The 12,673-nt window shown below is 36.3% G+C and overlaps 1 protein-coding gene across 8 annotated transcripts in view; it reads left to right on the top strand.

The window, feature by feature from the left end:
- Positions 1 to 12,673, top strand: part of Hasp (Hig-anchoring scaffold protein) — a 313,203-nt gene that overhangs the window by 221,288 nt on the left and 79,242 nt on the right. For 6 of the 8 annotated variants that reach the window (XM_083113343.1, XM_083113346.1, XM_083113345.1 and 3 more), the window contains exon 5: positions 3,020 to 3,199. The exons of 1 other annotated variant lie outside the window; for it this stretch is intronic. In XM_083113343.1, coding sequence (XP_082969469.1) covers positions 3,020 to 3,199 — 180 coding nt within the window. Of the gene's footprint in view, positions 1 to 1,239; positions 1,417 to 3,019; positions 3,200 to 12,673 lie in introns of all 8 variants that reach the window. One more of the 8 variants, XM_083113342.1, reaches the window with a different exon arrangement.

Here is a 12,673-nt window from a genome sequence, read left to right as displayed (position 1 = left end):
GAAAACATAAAGGAGAAATGGTTTCACCAATAGTACCATATTGTCTGTTTAGATTTGTGATGGTACTTTGTTATATTCGCTGCTTCTTGTAAGTTCCATAGAAACTCGATCACCACGTTTCAAGAAATGTCTGCAAATGGAGAATAACAACAGCAATAACAATACGAATTACTGCTGTTAATGGTAGTAACATTGATATATCTGTTCTCAAACATATATAACTTACATTTACATCAATGTATACCGCTATAACATGCACATTCTTCGATAACGTTTATAATTTTACAAACAAAAATGCATATAATTTTATTTATTTGTTACACATGATGCTATTTTTACACACTAATGTGTCAATGGACTGATAAATGTTTAATATTTTATGTTTAGGCTTACATATTTGTTTATTTTATATAAAGTGCAAAATTCTAGTTCATATGTACTGTTGCGCATATAATTATTTGCTGTTTCACAGTGTTTATTTACTCGGCTGTAATATAATATGTATATGTGTGTGTGTACAGTAAGCATGTGCATGGATTTCTTTTTAACAATGTGGTGTATACAAGTCCGTTCTTGTCTTGTGTAGTGCCTGTCCCCTTTTCTGCATGACCTAGCTTGTGCCTTTTCCTTGATCCGGCATGTTTTGATTGCTGGTACAGGGAGAGGTTCCCGAAAATACATATTATGTTTGTTTTTTTATGCTGCGACAGCCAAAAGCATGAATTTTTACTGCGCTGCATTTGACACTAAACGACCAATTTTATGAACTGACTGAGGGGATGAGAAAAATTTATGCAAGTTATGCGTCAGCTGGTAACAAAACGCCATTTTTTATATTCACATTTCTTTTTCATTATTCTAATTATGCACATGAGGAGTGATCATGGACAACCACATTCCTCAGAGCTTTATTTTCCCTCTGCATTGATGCTGGTTTGTTTTGAATTTTTTTTGGGAGAGTGAAAAATAAGCACTTTGCAAAGTAGAACCCAATTTGATTTGATGTGTGTTTATCATTAGCGCCAGATTCAGCTGTGTTACTTGAATGGCTTGGTTTTTTGTTGCAAAATTCTCACTAGAAGATACTTTTTTATCACAACTTCACACAGCCGGCCACACTGCTTTCAAACAAGGACCAAAAATACGACTTAACACAACTGTAGAATTAAGGGTAGTGAGAAGGTAAAGATGATTTATCTTTCCACCAATAGATGGCAGTGTTACTCTCTCCCTCTCCAGAAATCAACTGCGGAAGCCCGGGACATCTCTACAACGGTTACATGGAGGGAAATAGAACTACTTTGCAGGCGATTTTCAACTTCCACTGTTATAAAGGAATGACATTCGAGGGGACATCTAGGCAAACTGTATGCCAATCGGATGGTACATGGTCACATCCGATTCCCATATGTTTAGGTAAGAGCGATGGCCAGAGAGTTCATTTTTTTAACACAATCATGCACATTTCGGACGCACTATTTTTTTGAACATTATGTGCACTTCAAACTACATATTACGGGGGGGAAAGGCACATGCAGGGTATGTTGAAGAGGAGACATCGTCTAATACGAGTGCGTGTGTGTGCGTGCGTGTATGTTTAGTGAGTGGTGTGTATTCAGACGGCGCGATGGTATGTGCTCGGTAAGTATGTAATATGTTTCGTTTGTTGCCTGCCGTGGACCCTCAATCGTGTGTGAAGCATGGTTTGCAAATAGTATCTGTAGTATAGACATGTCAATGAAAGTCTTTCGCTAAATTTGACACACATAAGACATTTTTTTGATACAGGTACGGTATAATTTATTATCCTCCCAAGAGGATTACACAACAGAAACCCCGTCCTCAATTTCCACATTGTTCCTTAAAATGTTTCTCTAAGGTGAATTTATGGTCAATTGGCACTTCATTGGAAACCATCAGAAGCGATCAGACTCTCACTAACGGGTAGACATATCTAAGGACGACACTGGGGCAAAAGCAGCTATATCCGTTAAAATGTTGTCGTCAGGAATACATCAAACGAGCGAACGAAAATTATTTTTTATTGTCAAAGCTGAAGTCAATAGTATTAATGCAAAGACCTTATCGTGAATATTTTACAAGAAATGTCCCTTCTGGTTTTCTAATGTATTATCTAGTTCTATAATTGTTCCTGTGGGATATTTGTTATTGATTTTAATTGATTTAGTTTATTTTCCTTCGCGTTTTGTGCCTCTTGGCTAATTTGCGCAGATGGGGATAAATGATGAAATTGATGAATGGACATTCACATCCGAGCGGGATTCGAACCCGGGACCCTTGGCGTCGCAGCACGATGTGATAACCACTCGGCCACAGGGTCCGGCCTGTGGGATTCCTTGTAACTACGTAAAAAAACAACTATTCGTACAAAAATCAAAGGTGTAGCAAAATGAACTTTGGCCCATATTGTGGAAAATTAACCCGAAAGGGTAAAATGGGGCACCATTTGAGGGACATAAATTTCCACTTCAGCCTAAAATTATTACACTTTCTGGAGCTTTGTCTCAATTGTAAGTCAATTCTTTGCTTGAATTATACCTTCAACCTCTTTACAAATCTTCTAGTTAATATCGCATTCCAAATAAGCAAGAATCAATTTGAAAGTTCATCCATTCTGTCAGAATAGCACACTCTACTGACAAAGTTGATAGATATTACATCCTACTTTCGATGGCCATATGAGTAGCGACATTAGCATTCCACTAAATTGCGAATAGCAATATTATGATGCTATTGTGTATTGTTTATTCTTTTCACATGTTGTCCCACACCAAATTACTAACCAGAAGAGTACCCATAATCCGTGAGTTGCATTCTTCAGCTGCTAACAGTAAATTAGCTCTCTTCAGCTTGCAGGTAAGTGATAAGCATGTCAAATTTTGCTGTACTGTCTTCCCCGAGGGAAAAGGTAAGTAAGTCTAGCTGTGGCCGTTGTGACTGGTATATAGCCTCGCCCCTAGTCGTCTGAGGAGATAACAGACAGCCAGTATGTTTCTAGAGATCAACTGCGGACACCCTGGAGTCCTTTACAACGGTTGGCTGGAGAACATCGAGTCAGGAACAACCCTTGGAGCTTCCATCATCTTCCGTTGCCACGATGGAATGAAGCTGGAGGGACACACGTCGTCCGTCTGCCAGATAGACGGATCATGGCGATACCCACTTCCCAAATGCCTTGGTAAGTAAGAAACCAAATCTTCTGGCAATATTTCTGCCTGTTTCCATGACAACTTGGTTGAGGAACCAAAGTACCAATGCTTTTTCCTTTATAGTATGAACCCCTCCCACACGAGAATGTCAATTTGGGAAATGATAAGATCACTAGAAATCCTTTACTTTGAATCCTATGAAAAAATGGTACATTCAATGCATAAGTTTCCAAACTCGAAGTTGTACTAGAAATACATGACCATTGGTGAAATGGGCATGTTAGTACACAATAACAAGAAAAAGAATAAGAGTAGACGTAGCAATGTACGCTAGCTAGTGTTCAGAAATGTTTTTCCGCTACATTTCGACACATTCATGTGTTTGTCAAGATTAGGTAAAATGAATGAAATAATGCTTAAACAATTGTTTAATTGTTTACATCGAAATAAATTCTAGTTTTACAATTAAAATGTAATATTCCCTGAGCACACACATACACCTACTCAAAATTTCTCTAATATTTAATTCATTCCCTCTGAAAAATTACTGCGCAATGGTTTAAAAATGAATCAAGAGGAACTCAGCACATTTGTTGAAAAAAACTGGACCACTTCGACGTATATTCCTTTGGTTAGGTTAGGTTAGGTTATTTCAATCGCCCCAGACATGCAAGAGGAACATTAGCTTTTCAGTAGGAATAAATTAAATTATTGGGTGTGTGCGCGCGCATACATCTTACAGTGCCCAAATCTCAGTGGGCAATCTACAAATTATTGCTTCCATACTCATGACTAAAGTGAACTTTCTCTTTTTAGAAGTGTACTTGCAGCACACAAAGTGTTTTATTTTTCTGTTTTCTAATCATTTCCCAAATTTATGCGCAGGATACCCCAGGCTACTCAAAAACAGCTACTTGAAACAGCTGCTTAACTTTTAACATTCTTTCCAGCGTCTACCTAAGTATTGCATCATCATGTTCCTAATTTTTTCCAGGCATCATGCATACATCGGATACCAATGCATGTTTATTGCATAGATTGTGTATTACTTGCAAGTTGTTATAATTTCTAACGTTTTTGCCTCTATGAAAGTTACATTTTCCCAGCATGTAAAAATTAACATTGTATCATTATTTTTCAACTAAATACCCATATTTATACTTATCTGATGTGTAGGTTGTACCATTTCGCCCAAATATTTGTAAAGAATAATAACTATTACATCTGTCACTTAAAGATCTACAAGATATGCACACTGTGCATTATAAATAATAACTTTGAAAATTGACGATTTTCTTTCATGTCGATGATATATGCATGTATACATGCATAGCAGTGCCCATAATGCTATTTTAATTTAAATATTATTTATTATAAAATATGCCAAATGTAGGGAAAATGTCACCTTACCTGATAAATTGCTTGGCTAAATAATTTGCAGGTCCATAAACAACCATAAAGCATCATTTAATCCTATAGAAGAAGAAAAATATAATATTAATGATAAAGGTAGAATATACACGATACTCTTAAGTAAATTCATCACAGTTGTGAATCAAAGATGAGTTGTAATTAGCATTTTTTTTTACAATTAGTTACCATTGTAGTGAAATCATTACAGAATTATAGTTCCAAACAAATTTAATAGAGACACGCCTCAGTAATTTACATTTCTAATTCGAAAGGAAATATTTATTGAACGTCACTTTATGCACACTAATAGAGGTTGGACCAACAGGAATGTAATTCTCCACATCATTCCTTTTGAAATTGCGTGATATATAAGGAAATAGTTTCAGTTCTGGGGGCACTGAAGTCCCTGTAGTGGTAGGAATTTTATATTCACCCCGGGAGCAGAAATGTATAGTTACGGCTCTACTAGAGACACAATAAATGTGCATAATATCGTACAAAAAAATTTCAAATATCGTGCATAAAATTTGTGTAATTCTACCAGTCACGCAAGTGTAAGGACATTATTAAAATACAATGCTAGAAATATTTCCTCTTCAACTTACAAGTCTCATGTTCAGCAAAATATTGTTCTAATAATCATGTTTTGCTAATTTCAAACCTATTATTACTACGTGATTGAAGTAAGTTTTTATTTTTCGAACAGTGATTCATCACTATAATGAAAAGGTCTTGCAAATATTTTAATTCTTATCTACTTTAGGAGTGCACTCTCACAGAATCGTATTACCTGAAACCAGCAAGGGGTCGTCCGATATTGTTTTCCCCAGGCCATTAAATGTATAAATCTGAGCCTACATTTTGAACAGTGGCGTACAACCTGGGGAGGGTGGGGGTGAATTAGTATTTTTTAAATTAAAATGCTTGTTTGATATGTTCACTTAAAAGTGAAAGAAGTTGAAGAAAGAATTCATTTTCTTTTATCAAATTGATACCTTAACGGACTTTTTGATTACCCCTCGTATATTAACGTGCAGCTCGATTGTGGCAAACATTTTGAAATGTACTTTATATTACAGAAGGAAACGTTTAAAATCAGAATCGATTCTCATATCTGTTCCTCCCAGAATGTCAAGATCAATAGTTATCTGAAGGAATCGTATTTTTTTAATTCAGTGGGGAAAAGATGCTTTCGGAGTTGACCTTGCAAACCTCTTGTACGACATTAAACACATATTAACATCTCTAACGCCCGCTGCTAATTCTACACTTGTCGCCGTGTTGTAGATTGCATTGTCTACGCAACTGTGTATATTACATAGTCACGTGTGGCGTGGTGGTGCATAGACGCACATAGCGCGGCTAATCAGGCTATGTCAGGAGTGAAAGATGATATTACACCATTGTTTCAGAAGGATTTATTTTTGGACCACGTACACCATTTAATAAGAATAAGAAGGCCGAGAGCCTGCTCGCACATTGAGCATTTATAGACTGGGACAATTTTCGAAAATTCTGACTAGGAAGCATTTTTGAGAAAAAGCGGGCAAACAACGTTTTCTGAATGTATTTGATGTGCTGATTACGAATATTTTGTTTGCCACTCTCGATTTTGGTGCTATATGCTTCAAATCGCTAAAAAACAAAATGGCGGCCATACGAAATGAGTTTCTATTAACTTTTGAAGGAGCAGAAACAAAATAGTGATCTTGGTGTCAAACATTGTTTTTGGGTATGCTGAATCCAAGTATTATGTTTTCTAATCGAAATTTTAAGCTATGTGCTCCAAATCGCTAAGAAACAAAATGGCGGAAATACGAAATGAGTTCCTAATAACTTTTGAGGGAGCAGAAAGAAAATAGTGATCTTGGTGTCAAACATTGTTTTTGGGTATGCTGAATCCAAATATTATGTTTTCTAATCTGAAATTTTAAGCTATGTGCTCCAAATCGCTAAAAAACAAAATGGCGGCAATACGAAATGAGTTCCTATTAACTTTTGAAGGAGCAGAAAAAAAAATAGTGATCTTAGTATCAAACATTATGTTTTTGGGTATGCTGAATCCAAATATTATGTTTTCTAATATGAAATTTTAAGCTGTTTGTTCCAAATCGCTAAAAAACAAAATGGCGGCTACGTGCTTCAATGCAATGTTTCGTATCCATACTTTTGAACTAGGAATAGAACAGTGTAACAGTAGGTTTTTAATACAGAAAAAAGTATAGAACATTGCTAAAGTAAAGATGCAAAATAATAATATTATTCAAAGCATAAGACCATATTGAAATATTAACAGTACCAGTGTATGATAAATCCGCACGTTATCCTTATTCAAACTTATTTTGCCTACAAAAATAGTATAACATATTTCTAGTCACGGATATTCATGCACTTTTTACAGCCACATTTCTGAGAATTTGCACCAGGCTATTACCTCTTCGGTGAACATGTGCTCACACTTTCATATGAATAAAAGACTGAACAGTCTCAGAAATTTAGCAGCAAATACGTGAATGCCTGTGTGTGCTCGTGCATACAGGTCGTCAGGTTATTAAAACAATTCTGAGAAGTCGCTAGGTTGGAAAATATGATTGATTTGGTTTATTTGACTTCGTTTTTCTGCCACTTTTGGCTAATCGCGAATATGAAATGATGAAATTGATGAAGGGGCGCTCACCCAGGCCGCGTGCTGTGCTAAGCACTCCGCCACGAGGTCGGCTAGGAAAATATGCGATAGAGGACTTTATTCATGTTATGTTAATACGACCCAATGAAACTCACCAACGCATTGAACATTTCAGCTTCGTTGTGTCGAGACACATTGATAAAATATGCAACCTATCCCCTTCCCGCCGCTCTTCTAGATAGGGTGACATTTTCTGTATGTTTGATGACTTCTTGCTGCCACGATCTTCTATTGTTGTTTAGTAATAAAGAATAGCATAGCCATTATAATTCTGAACCTAATCTATTCATACAGTACCCCTTTTAGTAGTTGCTTCTGCACGTTTCCTCCCCGTGTACCTAACCAACGAGTGTTAGAAACCAGCCGAGTTGAGATTTATATGTGAGGATGAGGGAGCATCTGTTGATGGATGAGTGTGAATTATGGCTCTCGGCAATGAGAACAACCTCGATTAACTCCAGCTTCTTAAATATAAGGTCTGAGCACGGTGTTTGCTTGTAAGCAACGTCATCGGTGGTAAGTCATGGTCATGGATTAGAACATCATATCGGCGTGAAAGTTGCAAATATATCCACTCTGCAGAAAATTCACTTAGTTTGAACACAGTATTTCTAGTACGTCTGTGGAGAACGTGTAATCACTAGACCTCGGATTTTTAGGTTCTAAAAAGTGTGCTTTTAGGTACCTAAAATAGGCTCTAAAAATCCTAAAATAGACTCTAAAATCCTAAAATAGGTTCTACAGATCCTAAAATAGGCTCTAAAAATCCTAAAATAGGCTCTATAATCCTAAAATAGGCTCTAAAAATCCTAAAATAGACTCTAAAATCCTAAAATAGGTTCTACAGATCCTAAAATAGGCTCTAAAAATCCTAAAATAGGCTCTATAATCCTAAAATAGGCTCTAAAAATCCTAAAATAGGCTCTAAAATCCTAAAATAGGCTCTATAATCCTAAAATAGGCTCTAAAAATCCTAAAATAGGCTCTAAAATCCTAAAATAGGCTCTAAAAATCCGAAAATAGGCTCTAAAAATCCTAAAATAGATTCTAAAAATCCTAAAATAGGCTCTAAAAATCCTAAAATAGGTTCTAAAGATCCTAAAATAGGCTCTAAAAATCCTAAAATAGGCTCTAAAAATCCTAAAATAGGTTCCTAAAAATCCTAAAATAGGCAATAAAAATCCTAAAATAGGCTCTAAAAATCCTAAAATAGGCTCTAAAAATCCTAAAATAGGCAATAAAAACCTAAAATAGGCTCTAAAAATCCTAAAATAGGCTCTAAAAATCCTAAAATAGGCTCTAAAGATCCTAAAATAGGCTCTAAAAATCCTAAAATAGGTTCTAAAAATCCTAAAATAGGTTCTACAGATCCTAAAATAGGCTCTAAAAATCCTAAAATAGGCTCTAAAATCCTAAAATAGGCTCTAAAAATCCTAAAATAGGCTCTAAAAATCCTAAAATAGATTCTAAAAATCCTAAAATAGGCTCTAAAAATCCTAAAATAGGTTCTAAAGATCCTAAAATAGGCTCTAAAAATCCTAAAATAGGTTCCTAAAAATCTTAATTTAGGCTCGAAAAATCCTGAAAAAGGTTAAAAAAAACTTAAAATAGTTCAAAATTCCTGAAAAATGCTGATTAGGTATAGTCATCGCCAATGAAAATGGGACGCTTATATCTTGCATAACGTTATGTGTGTTGCCTAACCCTACGGCGATGGCAGAACTTACCATTGGAAATTTGCTATTAAAATCAACTCTTTGCCGTATAGTTAGGCAACAATCGTTTTTTATGTTATCCACAGTAAAACTCCGCAAAAACGGTGTTGCAAACTTGAATGATGAAATGTTAGTTTGGAAGGCGTGAATGCCACAAAGCACCGAAGTGACGCGAAAATTAGCAAGATCACGCAGATCAGAAGTTTGCACTTTGGACTGTGCAGGTAACAGTGGCACCAGACATTTTGCTTTGTTTAGAGATTTGAAAACTAACCATGGACTTGGAGGAAGGGAAATCGGCAGAGAGTACGTTTCAGAGACGTGAATTGTTTTCGTGACTAAACAAAGCAAATGCCTCTGGTTGACATAAAAATCCTGTACAACCTTTGAAAAATATAAAAACCTTTGAAAAGGCTTCATTTAGGCGTATAAACCTAAAGTAGGTTCTAACAAGCAAAATAGATTTTTTAGGCACTACAAAACTCCATCAGTTGTTGCATTTTTTAACGAAACTCTGATATAACTTATTATTTCTTACATACCTGTAAAGGGAAAAAAATAGGTTAAAAACCTAAAATCAGATGCCTGTAATAACACACATTTGCGATTGTAATGCAGATATCACGTGCTAACGTCGTCACCTTGTAATCAAGCGGTCCCGAGTTTTATACCCGGTGGAGGCACAAGTGGTTCGGATCCCACTTTAAACTGCAGGTCCGTCCCGAGTAGCCTATCTGTGCATAAAGTGGACTTAAAACAACAACTCAAATCATCTACCACTGATGGCGTTGCTTGTAAACAGTCTCTCTGCGAAAGACTTTTTACAGTCACCAGCAATAGAAATTAGACAACTAGATCCTGAGATACTCGCTTCCCACCAAGGTGTTATGGATGTTGCCTAACCCTACGGCGATAAGTGTATTTATATATGACGCGTTTACTTCCTTAACGTCCAAGATGTGAAGAGTGCTGCCGCCACGAACGTGGGTGGGAAAGAAAAGAAGGATAAAGAAAAGATAACAATTCCAATCTCTCTCTCTCTCTCTTTCTCATTCTTTCTTTTTTCTCTCTTTCCTTCTTTCCTTTAACTATTTTATTCTTCCTTCTTCTCTCCTTTTTCTCTTCTGCTTCGCTCTGTCCACTCTATCCCCCCTTCACCCCTCTCACCTTCTCTTCCACGGAGAGAAGGAGAGAAAGCGAAATTTTTCTCTCTCTATCTCTCCCTCTCTAGGCGAGAGAAACGAAGAGAGAGAGAGAGATAGAAATTGTCTCATCCTTCTTTCCTTCTTTCTTTCGCTCTTCTTTCTTTCCATCTTTCTTTCTATCTTTGTCAAGTAAGAAGAAAGGGAAATACAAAGAGAGAATGATAAAGGTTGGCGGCAAAGGAGAGAGAGAGAGAGTAAAGAAGTCTGCTCTCTCTCTCTCTCTCTCTCTCTCTCTCGAAGAGGAAGAGGAAGAGATTATCTTCTTTCCTTCTTTCTTTCTTTCTTTCGGAGAGAGAGAGAAAGAGAGAGAAAGCCCCCGCTTTCTCTTTCTCCTGTTCTCTTTTAAAAAGAGAGAGAAAGTTAGATAAACAGCGGGCGAGTTGTTTTCGTCCAATCACACTCAACCTTCAGCCAATGAGCGCAGCTGTCATTCTGCTCGTCTACTCCACGTGGAGTCTCAGTCACATGACTGCGGATACGCTGTTGCCGTACTTTGCAACTTCAATGTGCAGACCGTGTGAAGGCGGAGGGACAAGGTGGCGTAGAGTAGATGTGTGGCAACACTGTGGGTTAAATGTGATTGTTGCAGCTGGTGGGCGAGCTCCGTGGACTTCAAAGCCAGCCGGTCGTTAACGTAGCTAGCGCGTCGACTATAACAGCAAATTTTCAATGGTAACTTCAAGCACCGCCGTAGATTTAGTTAACACACATAAGAAGCGAGTATTTAAGGAGCTAGGTGCCCCATTTTTATTGCCGGCGAGTGTACGTAAGAAGGTGTTTATTACACAGGCATCTAGTAACCACATCGATATTGGTCAACTTCAAGCCAAAAAAATGCAGGTAGGATATTTGTGATATTAATCAAGTAAATATACGGGACAAACCTTATAGCACACACGAATATGAGTCGGAAGTGACGTAACTCAAAATTTTCAGAAACAATATAATTATTGGTGCTTTAGTGTACGATTTACGAAGTAATGGAGATTTGCCAAGGGTATGAATTCACTCATAGAAGTGATAACAAAATAATATTTTGAAGGTAAGTAATCCTATACGTCGTAGCTGCCCATTATATCTTTAAATTAGGGAATATCCCACTATCAACAGCGTATTTGCAAATTTATTTTGAGGCAGCTTTCTCTTTCTTTCCTTTTCTTCGTCGGTGCTGCGAAACAAAGTGAACGAGAAATGTTCATACCCTTGCATTGCTGTAAACGTAGAAGGAAAATGGATATTCCATGCAATTTGAACGAATTAACAAGAGGAATGGGTAGTGATACTCCGCATCATTAGACCTAAATATCCCTGGCGGGATAGGTCCATTTTCCTGCCAGAGATGATATTTTATATTCATCCACCGTAACAATACAATAATTATATACGCCCCCCACACATATACTTTTAACACACCTACTAACATTAGATTTTCAAACATAACTGCATTCACGGAGAAAGAATTACTTCTGTTTTCAAACATTATCAACAAAGCATCTTACTACTTTGATACTAACAGTGTCGAGCTTATTGTCAAGAATACTTAACATTTTTTTTTAAGTATTGGTATTGTTGGCAAAGCCTAAATAACTTAATTGCAAGAGGTTCATATGGTAAGGAAATATACGCCGTTGCAAGGTTTCTAGTTTCGTCATCTTATGAACTTCATATTATGATCTAACAAAGCTTTAGTTCTACATAAAAAGATAAATGTATTGTAGAACAAGAAAACTACTAATAAGTTTTCAAAATGCAATAGCTATGAGAGAGAAATACAATTTCATCAGCGTCATTGATATACAGTGAATCCTCGGGAAAATATTTGTGTAAGGAAATGAATACTTTATATGTAGTCTCTCTATTACTAAAATGTTTTAATTCAGTTACAGTTAATATTGATAATAATAGTAATATGCCTTCATTTCCTCTACCCCAAGAGAGTGAATTTCCCTGCAAATATTTACATTTCCAGCTTACAACTAAAAACTACCAATAGATAACACTCCTCCCCCAAAAGCAAAAAGGTTATTTCGCACACTCATATAAACTAATGCAAATGAAACAATTCTTAACATGAGCTATCAACAAATTAGAAATAAAAACAATCTCTAAATGAAACTTAAATTCCAATTTCTACCAATTATTTCAGATCATGTCCGATTTTAGGAAACATAAGCAGACAGAGCTCCAGAATCCAGAATAACTTCTACACCCTCAACAACGATATGCAAGGCTTGAAACGCATACGACAAGAAGTACAGTGACTCAAAACTCGTAACCGTCAATTTTATCGCCTTACTATTATTATTATTATTATTATTATAAAGTCTCATCTATTGAGATTTTTAATGATGTACTAAACTTGGCAACGCTGCAATTTCTTACGAATCAATGATTATGTGAAATTGGTGATTTATGGTTTACGATTGCGAATGTGTAGTCAGTTCAGTATGTCAATGATATTGAAAAGTAGCAAACTTCCAGTGT

This window comes from Lepisma saccharinum, chromosome 27 (assembly GCF_977018435.1).
Source record: "Lepisma saccharinum chromosome 27, izLepSacc3.1, whole genome shotgun sequence".
In the NCBI taxonomy this organism is placed as follows: Eukaryota; Metazoa; Arthropoda; class Insecta; order Zygentoma; family Lepismatidae; genus Lepisma; species Lepisma saccharinum.
The sequence above is the reverse complement of the archived record's forward strand: the minus strand, read 5'-3'. Positions and strand labels throughout refer to the sequence as shown.